This window comes from Lissotriton vulgaris, chromosome 7, assembly GCF_964263255.1.
Source record: "Lissotriton vulgaris chromosome 7, aLisVul1.2, whole genome shotgun sequence".
In the NCBI taxonomy this organism is placed as follows: Eukaryota; Metazoa; Chordata; class Amphibia; order Caudata; family Salamandridae; genus Lissotriton; species Lissotriton vulgaris.
Window position 1 is genome coordinate 1679355975 of NC_141695.1, and position 20446 is coordinate 1679376420.

General features: G+C 42.0%; 1 protein-coding gene across 2 annotated transcripts in view; it reads left to right on the forward strand.

The window, feature by feature from the left end:
• The window catches only part of SLC2A4RG (SLC2A4 regulator), a 232860-nt gene extending 213316 nt beyond the window's left edge, over positions 1 to 19544 (forward strand). Inside the window, exons 9-10 of one of the 2 annotated variants that reach the window (XR_015297629.1) lie at positions 4386 to 5730; positions 14186 to 19544. Coding sequence is in view for 1 of the 2 variants with exons in the window: in XM_086932759.1 (XP_086788885.1) it covers positions 4386 to 4497 (112 nt within the window). In the remaining variant the exon portion in view is untranslated. Of the gene's footprint in view, positions 1 to 4385; positions 8932 to 14185 lie in introns of those variants that run through there. The other variant, XM_086932759.1, reaches the window with a different exon arrangement.
• Positions 19545 to 20446: the final 902 nt, after the last annotated feature.

A 20446-nucleotide genomic window follows, 5' to 3' on the forward strand; every position in this document is an offset into this window, starting at 1 on the left:
ATCTAATATGTAAGGTCATAAGCAGTGCATTGCGGGCGTGAATTATAGCTGGTTAGGTAACTAGAACATCTGAATTGCTATGGTTTTGTGTGACTGAAATCTGAGCCTAACTAGAACATCCCTGTAACCTTTAGGTTTTTAAGTGACTTTCCAAGGTTTTTCAATTTTATTTCCCAATTATAACATACTTGAAACATTTGTTTTTTTCAGTAAATTTCTATGTTTCTTATTGCTGTTTCCTAAATATAATGTCCCTGTAACTTGGGTGTGTGAGTAGGTGTGTAGTGTGGTGGGTAGGTGTGAGTTTGTGTGTGACTGGCTGAGTGAGTGAGTGGAGGTATGAGTGGTTTTTAGAGTCTGTGGGTAGGTAGGTGAGGGACTGTGTGGGTGTGAGTGATTGTGGGGGTGTGAGTGGATTTGTGAAAGAAGTGTGGGTCTGTGAGTGACTTGGAGGGTCTGAGGGGCTGTGTGAGGGCTGTATGGGTGTGTAAATGGTTGTGTGGGTGGATGTGAATGTGTGAGTAGGTCTGTGAGTGAGTGTATTTTATTTTTTTAATTGGGGTCTGGATCCACGGATCTGTTTCTAGAAGGATCCTCAAATCCTTGAGTAGTTAAAAAAACAAAAACTTTGTTTTGTACAATTTCCTGCCCATGAGGGTTCTCTCACAGAACTCTGTATTTGTCCCATGGGGTCAGGGTACCCCTACCCTGACCCCACAATCACTTAGTCCCTTGTGAGGCATTGCTTGGAGTTTCGTCTACAGCCAATGTCAAGATCACCAACCAAATAGGCATCCCAGCCCTTTTGGGGGTTAGGAGATCCAATAGACAAGGTCCAAGCACTCCGCTTTTATATCTAGCATACCCATGACCATCCGGTGGAAGAGCAACACTTTGTGAGGGTCTCTGGGGCAAAGAAAGTCAAGACAGTGCAGAATGGGATGTTATTCAGGTGGATCGTCCTCCTCATCAAGATCTATTGCGTTTTGATCATGAAGCAGCCTCCTGAGGGATTTGGGATCCACTCCACCAGGCCTAAGACTGCGACCACTGCGCTGGTACATGGAGTACCTATCCTTGATATTTGTCGGGCTGCTATGTGGGCATCAGTGCACACATTCACAAAGCATTATTGCTTTGACAGCCAGATATGGCAGGAAGGGCGTTTTGGCAATTCGTCCTTAAGGACTTTGTGATCATAGTCATTCCATAGATCCACCACTAATGGAGGTACTGCTCTGGTACCTGTTCCAAAGATGAGGAATCTGATATTACATATATTCATCAGAATAAGAACTTACTTACCCCTAAGCCCTTTCTGGGGGATACTCGATCTGCATATTGCTCATAAATCTCCTCCCTCATTCCGTTCTGCGGAATGGGCTCTTATCCACGTGAAAAGGTCCGAAATTGGAGGCCTGCTCATTAGCACGTCAATTGTTTTTTGGTCTCTGCCTCAGAGGTCAAGGACAGTGTCTAGAAAGGAACCGATGTTCGCTTGCTTGGCAGTGCCTAAATGTGCTTCCAGTTGTCGCTTCCAGGGGCAAGGCAGAGATGATGTGGCGTCGCATGACACCACCTACTGGTGTGCAGGGGCAATGCCGAAATATTTTCTGGATCCAGTCTGGCGCCTGAGGATGTTCTTATGGTGAGCAATATGTTAGATGCAGCTTGCCGCTGGAGCACATACTAATTTTGAATCTTCCCATTTTAAGACAGTTTCTTGCACATTGGTAAAGTCCAGATTTAAGTGTTCAACCATAAATACTTTTTGCAGACCAGCTGCAAATTTGCATGCATCGGTCCTTTCTTCTGTCCGTTCTTCGTGCTAACTACATCAACTAGAATATTGTTGTCCCTTCGTTCTTCACTGATAACATTTAGTATCGTAGACATGAAACTGAACAATGGGATGTTTTTTCAGCGAGGATTCGAAGTGGCATCAGATAGTTAATTAGGGGTATGCTTGAATTGTCCTTGATGAGTAGTAGAAACCCTCGGTGGAAAATATCCCCTTTAATCAGTTATTCATCTATAATGTTATTTTAATAAAGCACCCGTACCCGTTTGAGATCCCTTGCTCATCAGCTGTGCATGGGTAGACCACAGAATATATGGCCTCGCCTGCTTCAGCCCCATGCCCCGTCTTACACCAGCAGCCCTGCCACCGACCTCAACACTATGTTGCAGTGCATCTGCTCCCCTGCTCAAATTAAGAGAAATCAAACATTCCTGGCACTCTGCCACCCTCCTACACCACCATCCGCATTACCAACCCTCCCAAATATTAAAGAAAAGGTACCTGGGGTCCTACCACCCAACCACCCTCTGCTTCCCTGACTAAACAGGTTCCCTGGTTTCCCAAATACAGGAATAAACGCTCGACCTCCTGTAAACAACCCACAGCAGCCTATGTGCCCTCCCTCCCCTTCTCCATGAAGCAGTGAAATGGTGCTGCGTGGAAAGACTCAGAGAGTGGTCTCACTCATCCCAGCTTTCAATTCCTTGTCCGAGCAGGCCAGCAGAAACCTGCATCTGACATGGAATGTGGCAAATGACAGTGGCGGTGCCATTCTCCTGCACCCGTCGCTAGGCTTGCTTTCCACTGATGCTATGTCATGGCAGTGAGTAACCAGATTCAGAATCCGATATTCAACTTAATGTCTCTCTGTGGGAGTAATAAATGGCAAGATATTTAGTTGAAGTGGGTGTTACTGCAGGGTCCATAGTCTTTAAGTTAATGAGGCAATGTTGAACAATCTAAGGTACAAACGAAATTAAGTGTCTCGACACAGCAGGCAGTCAGATGTGTCGTGGCCTTTGGAGCGATGCTTCATCCAAGCAGACGTCCATGGCTTCCTGATTCTTCCTTCATCTCTCTTAGCTGAGTGTCATGGAGCAGCCTTCTTTGTCTGTGCTTGTTTCATTCGAGCCAAGGCAGTGTATGTAGTTTTGCTGAAGTGTGTTCCATTAAGGAGATTTTCAGAGCCTGTGCTTTGATTTATTTGAGGTTTTTTGTTGCATGATGCAACGTCCAGGGCTGATTCTCAAACTTGGCTACATATTTATCAGCCTTTTCACTTGGAACCTGTCTTGGGCCGGAGATGCCCACCTCCCATTGTTTTTGTCTGGAATTCGATGGCTACTTTTCGGGAATACAGTAACTGTTGTAAAAAGATTTCCTTTATCCAAGGAGACCTGCAGATCTTTCTTAACGTTTGTAGTTCAGACTCTGTTGCTCGCAAGAGCCGAAGCCTGATTATTGGCGTTGAAGATGGCGACGCTCAACACCTTATTGTAATTGAGTAGTGACTTTTCTATATGGGATGTTAGTGGGCGTTACTTACCTGCTTACTTATTCTTCTAGTGTTAGTCGTTAGTCTCTTTCCTCTTATTAAGAGTAACCAAACTTTTTTTAACACTTTATTGAAGCGAATGAGGCAATCCACAGTTGTAAAGACCAATTATACATCAAGTACAAAAAGGCATCAGATACAATACAGAACGTTGCATGTAAAACACTGGTGTACTCAGTTGGATTGCGTATTTGGACATTGAGAATGATGCAAGGTATACATTTTTTGATAAGGCAACATAAAAGAGAGTAACCAAACTTACCAGGCCAGATGCACGAGACCCACCCACTGGGGAGGGTGGTAGTATGTGCAGGTGAGACGAAAAGGCAAGAGGCAGCATCCACCTGAGGGAAGCGACTGAGCGGTACAAGCTCTATGACTGATCATAAAATACTTTTGGGTTTGGAAGCATCTACAAGATGGTGGCATTTCCTGCTGGTTGGTACTGGAGGAGAATCTAAGGGCTTAAGAGTACAGGAGTTGGTAGGTACATAGTCTATACTTTTTATTATTTTAGCCCATTTTGAGCAAGGCCCTTAATGCTGGCACTCAGTCTTCTTAAACTTTTTATAGCTTGCTAAGCTAAGTCATATAAAACTTCTGAAGGATTTCACAGTCTGTTATGGGAGACGTGTTGTGGGCCCCCACTTCCAAAGCATTTACTTTACTGTGACCACATGCCTTGTTTTTATTTTTTCCGTAATGGTGCAGCAGAGCTTGACCTTCCTCTGTGAACAATGGGGCCTGTGTTTTCTGTTGCTAGTCACGTCTGCTGCAATTTTTGCTGATGATGGCTGGCCTTCTAACCGGTAGATGATTAAGCAACTCGTCCTTGTATGCGAGGGGGGGGTGGAGGGGGGGGGGGGGGGGGGGGGGAATAATGATTCCAAAACCTCAGCGAATATTCTCCTGCAAATGAGGTTTTTTCCGATCCGACTTTCTCATCCCTTGTGTCCATCGTTGAATACTATATTGTTCTCATGCATTCTGTCCAGGACTTAGCCATACTTTTATTTGTGCCTTTCCTAGGAAACCTCGTGGAGATGCCAAGAAATGCAGGAAGGTGTATGGCATGGAAAACCGCGAGATGTGGTGCACTGCCTGCCGCTGGAAGAAGGCCTGTCAGAGGTTCATGGACTGATTTCCCCCTTTCTCCTGCTTTGCCGTTATCCACTGCTTAGTGCGTGCACCGACCCCTTTCTGCATGACACTCGCCGGCTGAGTAGCCTCATGTTTGAAGCGGTCGGTACAAGGACAGTGGGCCCTGCTGGAGGAGGTGCTTTTTGCCTCGCTGCCTTTTTTAATAGACATGTCCCATACGGGATTTTTTTGCATCTTTTAAAGTTTTGCAACAAAGAATCTTGGATAATTGAGCTCTGAAATCCATTATTTTCATGTTTTAAAGACATTTTCCCTTCGGAAATTTGTGAAAAGGTATTGGTCTCTGAGATCGCAAGATTTGACACATTTTATCTTCAAAGACACTGAAAAGATGATTTTTCCTTTTACAGATAAGCTAGCCCGACTGTCCTGCTGCGCTATATCGCCAATGGATGTACACCCTTTGGTGTTAACCTTGTCCACTCACTTTCAGATCTGGCATGACAGGCATTTTTTTAATTTCATTTTTTCGGTGCACACTGTGAATGAATCTAACCACAAGCTTGGAAACATTTGGAAGTGATGGGGTTCGTGCAACCCATTGGAGGGCTTTTAAAAAGTGAAAAACCGAACTGGTTCCTGAAAGATGCCTTTAGAGTACTGTGAATATATTGTTTGGTGAGAAGAAACTCTATTCTGAAAGTGCTTCAATATTTGCTTCGACAATCAATGACTGGCCTTAATGGAAATGGATCGTAAATACTTCTCGGCCCAACAAGCTCAGACACTGATGGGAGTGTGCAGGAAATGTGATGTGCACGGCAGATCTATAGAGTGTGACCAGACCACATGGACCTTGCTGCAGGACATGGGTGGTCATGGCAAATGAGTTTTCAGATCATATGCATCTGTGCTGTTTAAACTGGATTCAAGGCGAAGCCCCTGGAGAGCTCACGCCTCATCGTGCAGTGCTGCATGAAGTGGGTTGTCCATAGCAAATCCTCAGAATGTGACCAGACCACAAGTAGCAGTGATTAAGATACAAGCTTGGGGCATAATGAACCCATAACTTTGAATGTTGCAATGCGAGGGCTAGAGGCTTTCACGACGGGCTGGGATTGGCAGTACAAGGTTTGAAAGTTTACCTGCCGGTGCAGTATTGTGCTTGGGACATCTTTATGCACTTGCAATGTTTGTTTACACAAAGCTGCAAGCAGAATGATCATTGCCACTCCTGGGGCTTCAACCTGGAGAGACCTACTTAAGAGAACAAGTGAGCTGGTTGGGTTAATAATTCTGTTCCCCTCCTCTGTCACAGTAAACCGATCACCTGCTTTTCAGTAGAGGCTCTAATCTCACCCCTGTTTTAAGTTTTATGCAGACACATAGAAGCACCACTGTTGTCATAGGGACTCTTTTTTATAGCTTGTTCCCATCCTCCAAACCTCTGATTTCTGGTAAGCTCTTTATTCTGTGTTTGTAGATTGTTCTTCACTCTGTAACCTCTGCTTTTGGTTCTAGGATTGTCATCCAAATGCGGTAAGTGGTCTGATGGTATTGGTGTCTGTCGGTGATGGGATTTGTTCATGGTGGGGTGTTTCCAGGGTACGAGCGTTGCAGCACTCCTACTGTTAGTACAGGGGATTGTTGTAGTATTGTTTGATGTTTATTAGCAAGTTGGGATGGATTCTACAGCAGCTAAACGCCAATGGCATCAATGTTACATATAGCAAAAGCATATGGTCCAAATAGCCAGTGTAGTTGCAGGAAGACTGAAAACTAGGCCTTTGTTAGGAAGACATTTGGCAGGTAGCCTGTGTACAGCTGCTCCGTGACACACTGGTGGTCAGTTTGCTCACAGGGTGTGATATATTTTGGGGGAGCACAATTATATTTTAATTAATTTTGGCACAGTTGGTTTACACTTTAACTCTCCTCACTTAGGGGGTCTGAGACCGACTGAACCTGAAATAGAAGCATTCCTGTGGCTTTAGGTAGTCAGTGTGACATTTGGGAACTCATTAAATCATTTTACTTAGGTCACACCTGTCTGTCTTTTCTCCAACATAGTTCTTAAGAACTAAATTACCACTTAGCTTAAATGGGTATCGCTTAAATGATCCTTCTTTTATTGTAGCATTTCCTCAGTGATTTTCTTTGAGAGATTTTAGTATTTTTAATGAGCTAAAAGCACATTTTATCCCGAAAGGGTGGGCTTCTGTAGTTTGATCTTTAGCTGGCTTTGGGCTGGTTGACATTTTAAGCTAAGATTGTTTTCCAAGTATTGCATGGTCAGAACCTCAGCTTGCGCAGCCTTCACATCTAGATACTACAATGCATGTTGAAGGTGGGTTGGTAATAAGGAAGGATCCAAAGTAAACCAGTTTACGCCTTTAGAGGATGCCACTTTAATTAGCTTGCCTGAGAAAGACCTTTTGCTGTGGGTATATACTGTTAGAAGCAATCTTTTACCAGACTGCCAATTCACAATGCCAACCCTCTCTCCTTCAAAGGAAGGGTTAAAGCAGCATGACTTGGCTGTGACTGTCTCAGCTAGCCATTGGATCAGTTGCTGCCATCATTACTGCAAACCTAAGCATTTTGTTACTGATGGATACTTCTAACCGCAGATTCCTCCCGTTTAGAATATGACCAGGTAAAGGCCTCGATCCACAAGTTTTCATAGCAGTTCTTCCCTGTGCCACAACATGACATTGTGCAGCTCCCCATTGGCATAGTCTGCCCTAGAAGTGGTAAAGCTGAGCTGCATATTAAGCACCACCCCTGCGCACTGACTTTAGATCCCCGTACCAAGGCACGGATAAAAAGGAACCTAAGTGGCACTCCTTTTTTTTCGGTTTATGAATTCCTTCAAAAAAGAATTCCAGTGTGCATGGGAGCGATGTCCCGACTGAAGACTACAGGCTTCAAACAGTGCCCTGACTGTCGGAAGCAGATGTCTGTGACGTACCTGAACAAGGTCTGCCTCTGGTATTTGGACTTAGGGCACAACTCCAAGTCATGCAGAGAATGTGCCTTCATGCACTTGAAGGCGAACTGGGACTGTGAAGCTAACCTGTATGTTGCCAAACCCAGAAAGAAGTGACAAACCTTGGGTAAGTTCTGCTCTAGGTCATGGGCGTAGAATCATTATCGCTCACCAGGCTGCTTCTGCACCCAGTCCACTTTGCGATCAAAGTCGTCTGTAAATCCAAAACAAAGGCAAACATCAAAAAGTCAGTGGGATTCGACCCCTTCCTTCTCCTCTGTCCAAAGAGAAGTCAGGAGACCATTAAGCTGGCAAACAATCTCATTCCTGAACGCTGAACCAGTCCCACAGCTGATACCATTGTGCCTTAACTTTCCTGGGCCATTGGCCGTGCCACCGCAGGTCAAGGCCTTTAAGGGGGCCATGCTGCATATTTTGGGCATTCTTTCGGCCCCCTTGATGTGCCTTCGAACCCCAAAAATGCACAGGTGCTTTAAGTTGGGTTCCTGCTGGGGGATTTGACTTTTGTACCCCAAAGGCTCGCTTTGGCTTCCGCACCGAGGTAGAGTACCTGCCGACTCCTGTGTGCTACATCGAGCTGAATCCTGTTTGTCCCAAACTGTGCTCACTCCTTGACTTCCCTCGAAAGCACCCAGTTCCAACTGTGCTCACTTCTTGACTTCCCTTTAGAGCATCCGGTTCCTGTGTGCTCTGATTCTGATAGAACTCTTCCTCTACCTCGAGGCTTCCTCAAATGCTTCGTTACCTTTATGGTTCGGACTCTGATCAACCTAGAAATTACTATGGGGTGATAGGAATTCTTTACATTCACACTGTGATGATTATGATGATGTAATGTATATGGACTAGCAGGAGAACAGGGCTGGATACCTCCACAGACACATGGTTGGTGTCTCCCCTTGGATCCACTCCACTTCAGCCACCCTCAACATTTGCTGTGGTAATTAGACATGCAGCTAAGGTCTTGGCCTTACAGCTACCTGCACTGGAAGTTAAGACAGTTCTTCTTATGCATGTATTTTGGGACATGGCTAGAAAGATCTTACCGACGATCCCGGATGAGTTTCAGGCCCCTTGCTCAAACCATTCAGAATGGTCAGTATGCAGCGGAGTAGGTCAGAACAGCTGGCTTGGATATGACGGACCTCAACAAAAAGAGAGGGGTCCCTCTACACCAGAGGGACAGGACTCTAATATGACACATGTCAAAGAAACAACTCCCTTGGTTGTGTTCACAAAGTCACTTATTCAACATTCAAGCCCAACAATCTGTTATCACCAGAGAATGTCACTAGGTCACCAAAGCCAATGTTACAAATGTTTTATTCAATATATTCCAATAAAATTCAAAACTTCATGTAAAATGTGCGAATTAAAAACACATTAAAAATAGCACCATTAATTCAATACCAATATGGGAAATAACATGCGCAAAATCATATAATCGTTTGTGAAATACAAAAAGGGAGAATATATTTAGACATTTGAGTTTTGTCATTTATGGCACTAATCCGACAAGCTTTCCATGGTCAAACCATCATTATGTATTATTCTTTTGTTGGCCAGGGTCAATTTAGTGCAAATGATGTAGTACCGAGACGCGTTTCGGTGGTTTCAACTTATTTCGGCCACTTTCTTCAGGAAAGAACTTGTATCCCCCAAGGTTTCAAGTCTATTTAAACAAAAACACAAATCAGAATTCATAATTGTATAACGTCACATTTCACATTGCAATCAATTATTTACAACACATTTCATATTGTAATGTGTTATTTATTGCCCATACATCTCAATGCCACAACAAAAAAATCACTCACATTAAAAACAATCAATATTGTGCTTTGGAAAGTGTTTAATACATCATTATTAATGTTAAATCTCTGGTGATACGCCACTTTCTCATTTCCATCCCACACATTCCAATGTGTTCTCAAAAGTGACATATATATGTCACAACAACTCACATCCAATTAACAGTGTCCTACGCTGTAAAAACAACTATAAGGGTTGACCCACCATCAATTATAATTGGAATAGGGTGTCAAACACTCTTCTTGGGATTTTGCTCCTCAAGGTGAAATTAAAAAAAACTGTTCATAGTGGTATTCTGACCAATTCGAAAACGACTTCCTACGAGCGTAGAGTTAAATAAACACAAGTTTTGGTCACATCTAACTTCTTGAATATAAAGGCTGAACAGAGTAAAAATTGCTTTTGTGCCCCAAGAAAATTACCTTGTGGTTGGAAACTAAGGCAAATGTTCGATTCTTAGTTTCCAAACAAACGGGTCTAGGATTTTTGAATCCCAGACCAGTTTGTTTGGAAACTTTCAGCGCTCTGTCCATCCTCTCCTTGTGTTTGCTTAGTTCACCCTAAGTTGGCAGGGTATGCCTGGATGTGGGTCCCTTGCTCACTTTGCCCCTGGATTCAAGCTAACCTGGCTGATGAAGGGTGTTACCCAGAAACCAATCGCAGGATGCTTGTTTCCGGTTCAGGGAAGACCTGGCTTGGCAGTTCGGGCTGGACTTTTCCCATGAGGCACAGGGTCAAGACTGATTTGCGTAAAGCTGGGTCTGAACTGAGGAGGTGACGTGAGCTAAAGAATGATGATGAATTCAACCCAGATCGGTGACTTGGGGGTGAGTGCGAGTGTCTGAAAAGGTTCAGCTCTCCGTCCATCATCTCCTTGTGTTTGCTTTGGTCTCCTATGCTGATGACACTCAGCTGGTGTTTTCTTTTAAAGAACACTCTGGGGCTGCTTTTCTCAATTTTAAGCAATACCTGAAGAATATCTCGGCCTGGATGATGGAGAATTGCTTCAAGTTAAACACCTAGAAAACTGAGGTCTTATTTTTCAGCCAGGCTGCACCACCACCACCATCTAATCTGTGGTGGCCCTCAGAACTGAATCCACCACCTACCCCGGTGGATTCAGCCAGAAATCTGGTGTTTACATTTTGACAACGACCTCTCCTTTAAGACCCAGGTGTGCCATGTTTCCTCTATATGCCTCTGGAAGCTAAGAGCATTGAGAAAATGTCTTCATTTCCTGCCGGAGGTCTGCAAGAAGACTACAGTCCATTCCCTGGTAACTTCCCAGTCGGACTATTCGAATAGCCTCTACCTAGAGCTTCCAGCTTACCTTGTTTGCAGATTCAAAACGCAGCAGCCACATTAATCTGGAAAGTGCCATTTCGCCATCATATTGCCCCACATTTACGGCACCTCCATTGGCTTCCAACTAATAGGAGGATCGAGTTCAAGGCTCTCACCTTGGCCTACAGAGCCACCAGAGATCAGGGTCCATGCTATCTGAGGCAGAGATTGCAAAGATACCAACAAGACCAGGCCCTGAGATCTTACCAGCTGTGACTGCTCAAGGGTCCCCTCTTCATTAAGGCCAGTATTGGGGCAGAGCGTTCACGGTGAAGACTGTGACACTCTGAAATACAATGCCCCCCCCACCGCCGCATAATGAAGTCAGAAAAGGCCTTAAAATCCTGGCTTTTCAGCTTGCTTTAGTTTGATCCTCTTATTACCCCCACCACGAATCTGCAACTTATCACCGGAACACCTCTGTTGAGGTAGCCTCGCGCTCTATAAATTCAGATCTATTTAATGATTGAATCTACACCTTCATGCCTGGACTTTGACTGGTGGCAAGTGATGATATTCCATCTACCACCTGAGGTTGCAGATGTCATGCTTGCATCTAGACCTCCTTCTACGAAGTCCATCTACGCAAGATGGCTGGGACACATTTTTGGACTGGTATGTAGTCCGAAACACAGACCTCTTACAAGTCAAGCTGTCCGATGTATTACCGTTAGTTTTCTTTGGCCCAGCAAGGACTTGCATTTTGCTTTCTTAAAGGTTATTTGTTGGCCCTCTAAGCCTTTTCGTGTTTGTTGGCCCAACCGTCTTTGTTTAAATCACCTTTTGTGATACCTTTTATTGAAGATTTGACCCACATGTTCACTCCCAAACCGTTCACAGCAGTTGGATCTCAATTTAGTCCAAACTTTCCTTATGTGTACCCTTTTGAACCCATGCATTGCTGCGTATTGCGCTTTCTCACTCATTGTAAAAGGAGCTCCAGGCTGTATCTTTGCAGCTGCATTAAAGCCCCTTTTTCCGAGACAAGTTGGTGTTGAGGACCAGGGTGGCCTTTCAACCAAAAATTGTGACTCGGTTTCACATTGGGCAATCCATCACCCTCCCAGTGTTCTTTGCTCCACCTCACCCCTTAAAAGAGAAGGAGAGATTCCGTTGACTGGATTCCGAGAGAACTCAGTCATTTATGGGGTCAAACCAAAAACTCAGTCAATTGCATGATCAACTCTTTGTGGAATTCTCCAGAGCAACGAAAGGCAAAGCTGTACAGAAAAGGACACTGTCATGGTGGATAGTCCTATGAATTAAGACCTGCTACAAATTGGCTGATTCTACCAAACCAAAGGTTGCTACCAGTGTGCTGGTGCCATAGTGCCTGCTCTTGACATATGCCAGGACACGTCATTGGCATCTGTGCACTTGTTCAAGAAGCACTACTGCCTTTTCAGCCAGATCCGACGAGAATTACATTTCTCCCATTCAATCCTGCAGAACATTTTGGTTTGAGCCCACAGCTTTGGTATGTATTCTGAAGGTGAGAATTCTGAGGTTAGTAGTATCTATCAGAAGAACAAGTTGCTGACCTTTGTTAACACTTTTTCTGTTAGATACTATAACTGCAAATTCCTTACTAGCTTCCCACCTCCACATTAGTGAAGTGGTCTCCTTCTTGTCATCTAAAAAGGTCCTAAGTTAGAAATCTGCATAATGGTACCTCCGATTGTTTTTGTGTTCAGCGTCCAAGGACACGTACGGGGTCGCACATGAAACTGACATTGGTGCGCAGGGTTGCACTTACATAGCGGCTCTGCTCCATCACTTGCAGGGCAGAACAAGGCTGATGCAGAGCCACTCAACACCACCTAGAGGCACACGGGCGCACTTCTATGAAAAACTTCATGTTCCAGTTTAGCACCTGGGAAATATTCTAAAGGTGAAAAATGTGCTGTTAAATGCAGTATCCACCAGAGGGAGTGTTACCAAAGGTAAGGAACTTGTTCATCCTAGCTGCTCGACCCCACTTTAAAGGTCTTGTGATTTGCTCTGTGTATGTCTGGCTCCCCAAAGACTGAGCTTACCATGGTGCCTACACGCTTGCTTGTGTCCTTTTTCATGGTGCGTACAGGTCAGCTTGTGTCCCTTCTTCAGGAAACAGTCCTTACCTGGTCCCTTTCTTGGTGCCCTGATGACTAGGCACACTTCCTACTCCAGTATGCTCAGCCAAGAATCTGGGAGTTCTCTTTGATAACCAACTCTTTTTTTTTTGTTGCTAAACACATTACTGAAGTAGCAGCAACCTACTTCCTTCTACTTCAAACTCTTTACAAACTTTTTCCGTTGCTATGCATTCATGTGTGTAAAACTATTGTACAGGCATTTATTTATTCTAGAATGGATTAATGCAACATGCTATATTTAGAGCTCCCCAGTATATGATACTCAATCTTCCTAAGCATTAGTCAGTCACAGCACATCGGCTTGCCAGTGCATTCGCATTGTTTAAAAGCTTGTGCTTTATGCACAGAGCTATTTACAACTCGGGCACTGTTTAATCCCAGAACAAGGTGGTACACCATAAATCTTAGCTGGCTTTGTTACACCAAATGTTACTAGACATAGTAAAAAATCCGAAGCCACAGAACAGGTGGGAGATCATTTTCTTTTTCTATCACTGACATTGTGGAACTCTTTATCCTTAAATAGTCATGAAATTCGAAATTACCCTTTTTTACAAAACACAATCTCAAAACGTCTCTATTCTAAAACACCATCCAGATTCAGCTGCATCTGAGAATTTCTTTAGTTCCTTTAAGTTTCGTTGTAAGGTCTGTTAGTGCCAGGACTCCCTTGGGTAACTGTTGCACTCTAGAAATCAACATTGATTGATTCATTCAGTCTCAGGTAGGCTGTCGTCAGCCACTGACCTATTGCTTGACTGCAAGCCAGTGTTTTCACAAGTGTTTTTCCTCTAATCCTTGATCTCACATAGATGAACTTCTATTAGAAGATGAAGGATCAGTGGCTTTAATTTACAGGGTATGGATTTGTAATTGTCAAATCAAAGCAGGATTGCCTGATAGTTTATAAAGGCAAGAAGAATTTTGAAAATGTTACCACAAGTCAAAATTCAGATTGTAATGGAAATACCAGTTAATATATGTTTTATATAATTCTCAGGATCATTAGAATTTTATACACTGCTAGCATTACTACAAAGCTGGTCTGGCAAGTTATTAAGCTAGTGATACCACTTGTTATGGAAAAGCCTTTTATTTCTAAGCATCTTTTATTAGTATTTCCAAACATGTCACCAGAACAATATTTGTCATAGAGCATGAGCATGAAACATATATATAAACATTCAGCTGGACCAGACTTTGCACAGGAAAAAAGACTTGCTTTACTTTTACTTACGTCCTTCATTTCTCTTACCAAATATATATATATATATATATATATATATATATATATATATATATATATATATATTTTAGCAGGAAGGCATGCAGTAGTCTACTGAAACTTAAATCCTGGGTCACAATTGACAGATGTCTCAGGGATCCATTGTCTTGGGGCTGAACACAAGTGTTTGTTTGTATTACAGAAGAACAACATATGGTCCCTTCAATTTTCTGGACAAGGGACTTAATCTTCTGGGAGACCATATTTGCCAGCCTCCTTCATTCCACCCCTGTTACTCTGCTGTTTAAGAAAATCAAGAAGATAATTGATGGCGAGGCAAATCTCTTCATAATAGTCTTTATCTCATGGCCAACAGATAATACTCCAGTCCAATCTCAGTTGCTACAATATGTTCTCTATTCAGGGTAGCAGCATAATGTATGCTATTCTATGAAAGGCTTGAGTTTGAACATTTGACTCCCTATGAGGAATACATTAATGTGTTTTACACAACAGGAATTGGTTTGTCTTTTGATGCTTGTTTTAACAGAGCTTTTAGCAGGATATTTTAAGCATAATAAAACGTTCTGTAAATAAGGATTATACAATCTGTTTCCTACGTTTGAGGTGCCTGATCCAAAGGGAGCTTTTTTCAGTGACAGAAGGATAGAGAGTATTTTACATGGCAACTTAAGGCTCTTTTTGTATAGCTTTTATTATTGGTTTATAATGTAGAGAACTAGTTCCCCAATCTGAAATTCGAATAGGTGAATAACCCTCCCATCTAAATAACTTAGTGCACATTCTCTAAAATGCTCACCTCTCAAAACTCCTTTACATATATATATATATCACTACTTGAAGAATAGATAATGAGATATATGTGCTCTCTAAACATCTTTATAGAATATTCTATTTGGTTATATTGGTCATAAGAAGAAATTAAAATCAAGTTATTGCTTTTTTGTGTCCATTTCTTGCAAAAATGCATCCGAAACATGGTGGGGTACATTCATCTCATGAGTCACGTTCTTGAGAATGTAATAAATACATGCATGTCCTCACTCGCTTCTATTTAGAGTGGATCAAAAACACTGACATTTTTTAACTATGCTTTTATAGGTTTTGGTCGTAATAATGTTGTAATGCCATTCAGAAGAAACATTGCCATTAGTGGCATAATGTTAGTGGTTAGTGGCATATCTTTCTGTTGGGCAGGATCGTACAAAGATTTTAGTACCCTCATTGTTGAGGAGCCCTCCAACTGGGTCAGTAGCTGCTACAGTGAGAATATGAGACTTGTATTTGTAATGCGATAATTGCTCTACTTGTACCGGGGGGTGCATTCTGTACTTGTGCTTGGCAGAGCAGTGCTCCAAGAACCAGATCTACCTAGGACCCAATATTGTATGTATTGTGCTGCTGTGGTGCACATTTAAAATGGTGGAAACGATCTACATCTTTGTGTGGGATAAAAAAACGTTTTCCTTTAGCTCAGATATGCTGCAGGTGATTTACACCAGACCATCACTAGCGGTAAAAGCCATGACCTTTAGTTTAAAAAAATAAATATATATTCAGCCTTCTACAGCCATAGGCATTTTTTGCTCAGGAGCCTGGTTTAAGACCTTTTCAATCACATTTTGAATCGGCCCACAGGTGTATTTTAGCCCTATCATATTTCTATTGTCTGTTGGGTATATCCTTCCACTTCAATCAGGATGCATGATTGACCATCTTCCATCTGATCATCCTTCTCACAGACACTAAATTGCACACAAATGTAAAAGATAATGGGTGTGACTTACAAATCATAATACAAACCAGACCTATTGACTTCATAACATAACATGTGTTTGTAAAGTGCATGTTCACCCAAGGGTATCTTGTTGTTGAATAACTGATGTCTATTTTTACCCAACTCAATAGTACTCATTTTTATCAACCTATGAAGGATGAAAGACTGAGTGGACCTGCTAGGATTTTGACCTGTGACCATGAGGTCGAACGCAGGCCCTACAGTGGACGCATTAGTCCACCAAGCCACCAGACCTGGCATTGGACAGTGCTTGTTTCTTTTTATTTCCTCTTTTCTAATAGTCAGAAAAAAAGGATGAAGTCATGAGAAATGGACAGGAAGGTTGTGAGGAAACAGCGAGTTCCAACAGTGCTTTGATCTGTTTTCATTGATGTTGATTTTTAAAATAGTGACAACCACTTAAAACAATAATGTGGTGGAGGAAGCTCCATTTATTTTTTGTTGTGACTCTGAAGACTTGTTTGCCCCTATTCCAGTAATGAACTATGATATCCAAGGTCTCAGGTTTGCTTGCACAGATCAGATTTTCAATTTCCCCGAGTGTTGATCGGGGAGAGGCGTAGTTTGCTAATGTCCTGCAGCAATAGATTGCAGCTTTTGACATCATGGAAAATTTAAACAGTATACAATTTTAGCCAGGAATGTTTGTCCCTTGTTAAATGGTGATTTCGTGATTACAGTTCCCCGAGAAACACCATCATTGCTAATTAGTATGAGAAAAATGTATTCCATGCCTCCTCATTTCCAATTTTTGCAAAAATGGACCCGTAAAACTTCGTCTTTTAATCTGGTAGAAAGTGTAGTAGAGAGGACCTCTCCACCTCAGGCCAGTTACCCGGCTTGCCTTCCTCGCTTCTGATGTTCTCAATGCTTTGTCAACCATAAGAGCTTAAGACATGAATCGTATTTCCAGTCCATCTCAAATGTTCCCAAAGGATACTGTGGGTGCTCATCATGTCAGTCATGGAGCCAGGTAGACACTTTGTAGACTGGAGCTTGTTATAGGCCATATAAAACATCCAGGTTTGTTGCATGAGTAGCCTCTGTAATTTATCTACATTTGATGCTAATTGCTCAAATTAAATTTTTGTAATATGTCATCAAACAAGACTAATATAACTCCGAGTTGGACTGGGTCCTAAAAGCAGCCCTAGAAAATGTCCAATAACATCCTAGTACTATACGGAGAGTGAAGCAAGAAGGATCAACAGCGTCCGGGGGTAACACTCCCCACACACACTAATTGTTTTTAACGGGTGCCAAACCATTTTAAAGAATGAGTTCCCAAATATATTGGCTTAGGAGCCAAAGATTTTTAAGGTGATTCTGAAGAGAAGCTTATGAAATATACCGAAACTTCAGAGTTCAGCACGGTCCAAGAGAGCATTATTAACAAGGGGAGATGGAGACCTACTGTAAACAAAGAAAATGGCCACTGTGACCCTCAAGGTGAATTGGACAGCCATAATTGAGGAGCAGTGGGCCTCTCACTCATGGGCCCTAGTGCTAGGATCCCTAGTGCACAAAGATCTACACCCCTAAAAGCAGGCATATTCATGTAAGAATTTTGTGTACTTCTCTCTGGCTGTTTTGGGTGATAGATGTCTCCTGGCCTCTTCAGCCCTGTATTTCAGCTATGAATGTTTGAAATGTTTGCGGTCAGCTTGTTTACAGTTTGTTTGAGATAGCATTTCATAATAGCTGTTCCCATTTCTAAGCTTTACTAGTTTCCACAAATATGGCAAGTGAGGCTTTGACAACCACTGACTTGACAGGGTTCACACAATGTGTGTGCTAAGGAAATGTGGTTCGAACCCATGTCTCTTGGAGCCATCGTTGGCAAGCTAACCACATAGCATCTTGTGTGATCTTGTTTGGTCAGTTTATTAAAGCAAGTTACAGTCTGTGCCACAGGGACTACTGTATGAAAGTTAGGTTGAATTAACTCCAACAGCTGATCTTCTCTGAAGTAGCAATGACATTTAACATCTGTCAGAAGCTGCTCAACTTTGAAGACTTTCATCTTCTCTTGATGGCACACACGAGAATGTGAATTGTCCTTTTTTCCTCTCAAAAAAAGTCTTTAACAATTTTGAGCCCATGGTTCTTGGAGGAAATTGTTTTTTACGGATTTCCTAAAGCTGTAAATATGCGTGCACTTATTAGTACCACTGTGGCTTTTCCTGGCAAAGTACAAGAGGGAAATTATTTCCTTACACCTCTCACTCCTTCACCAAGCGATGTTTGACTGCACTATTCTTCTGGACTACTTGTTTTCTTTAGTCTGAATTAATTAATTCCATCTAATCTTTTGAGGAGAAGCCAAAGTGATCTTTTAACAGCATTCCTTTAGTAATCTTTCCATTCTGCAACTTCATTCCACTTTGTCACACACTATAATTTCAGTAACCCATTTCATGTAATGAAAGATGCATTTTATTAGAATTATGATAATAAAGTTTAGGCTAGGGTTCGGGAAAGGGTCGAGGTACTATTCTTAGGTTTATGTAAGGGTTAAGATTAAAGTTGCACTCAGGACCATGATTAGGATCAATGCAGGAGCCAGGTTAGGGTCAGATCAAAGCCTAGCAACAAAAATAGGACCGGGTCAGAATTTGTACTATGGTCATAGGTTGTGTTCAGGGTTGAGTGCAGGCTTAAGGTCTTTTCTAAGATATTTTAGAAAAATGTACAAAATGATATTGCTGCAAAAGAAAGGTCTGTTATTGGGATAATTTTTTTAATCCTAGTTTTCTACTTCAGACCAAGAGCCTATTTCATAATTAGGAGGGGGGCGCAAGACTTGGCCTTTTTAACTGAAACTGTTTTCAGGTGAAAAATTCTAATGATGTGGGATTTCTGTCAAATATAACCAGATGAAACAGTATATCGGTAAAGTATAGATTTCCTGCCTTTATGAAATTACAAAGTCTAGAACCCATTCTCATTGATGCCAGTGGAAAGTTGGGGCTTTTGGAAAACAGTTTGAATGGAATAGATCTAAGTGGCTTTAGTTTGGGTGAAGTAAATGTGTGATGGTGTGGAGTAGGTGCATCAAAATATACTCTAGGATGACATCTTCCTTTGGATAAGGACGAAGTTCCAGCAGTCAGAAGTTTTAGATTTTACTCTTATTGTGCCTTTAGATCTGGAAGGGACTGTGTGTGTGTGGGGTCAGATCACTTCTTTTGCAATCTGTGAAATTAAATCTCAGTTGATGTGATGCCAGCAGCCTTATGCATCATTCTTGACAAGGTAGTTAACTGACTGTCCCTGGAGGATATCTTTTTCATTGCACACATGAGGGGCAGGAAATGCTTTTAAATCCCCTCATCAGAGAAGAGATGTAACCCAGGGAATTCCTGGTGAAAGAACATGTCTGCATTTCCAGTGATGTTTATATTGTATTGTTGTCATTCCAGAATGTTTTATATTCTACAGTATTGTAGACTTTATTTTTTTAATTTCTGGAGGAGAAACTGAAGAATATCTTTTGTCAGAGATTTATAATCCGTACAGTTCTGGGAATGTGAGGCCGCTGTATGAATCCCGACAGCAAGTATTGTAATGGGATGGGTGATGTGACAGCACACAGGACCCTTTCTTAACCTTCTGAGGATTATGTGTGGATTATTGCAGGTGCTGTGCTTCTTTTAAGACTATTGTATTCTTTGTGCCAACAGTATGGATGAAAACTTCCACAGCTGTTCAAAGGAAATTAAAAATTTGCTTTTTTTGTAAATAAGCAGTCTGTCTCTATTTGTTGGTTACAATGCTACATTTGGGTGGGTTTCTTCTAGTGTTCATTTTTATCATTTGTCAAGCAAACACATTTTCAACATGTTTTTTATTTTTTTATTTCACTAATTTGATAAGATCGGGTGTAAACTGCTAGTGTCAATCAAGTCTGGTGTCTATTGACTTCTGTGTTTCAAAGGACTCCAAGCAAAGCAGTCTTAAGAAAAGAACTGCCTGGATATTGAATGAAATGAAAACTGTTCTTATATAGCGCATGGCTACCCAAAAGCATCCCAGCGCTTGGAACAACAGGGAGACAGAAGAATTGAGTTTGTTCCTAAATTTTTCCATTATTATTTTTTAGTTTAAGGGAAGAGCCATGTCTTTAGTTTCTTGCGAAAAGTGAGGAGGTTGGGTTATTCACGAAGGGAGAGAGGCAGGGAGAAAAAAGACGACCTTCTGTCTTGTTACCATAGATGGCCCACCCTCCCTTTGAAATGAAAAAAAGCAGTATTAGGACTGAGACAAAACACTGTTGACATTAATGAAACCAGCATTTGCAATGCAATAGGTCTCACATTTATGCAAGTTTGATCTATTGACATTGCAAATAACAAAGCCTTTTATTTTTGTTTCCGTTATTAAAACATAAATAAAAGGCATTGTCATTTACAATGCCAATAGCTTAAACTCTCATAAATGCGAGACCTACTGCATTGCAAATGCTTGTTAGTGTGGACACCGTTAAAGTATGCTCAATGTATATGCCTGACTGACAACCTATCTACCATTTGGTCTCATACTGACAACCATCACTTCCACCTTCATCCTCTTTGAAGATGTAAAACGTTGTTCTCGGCTTAACAAGGTGGGAGCGAGACACAACTGCTTTAGTTGTGAACTCTC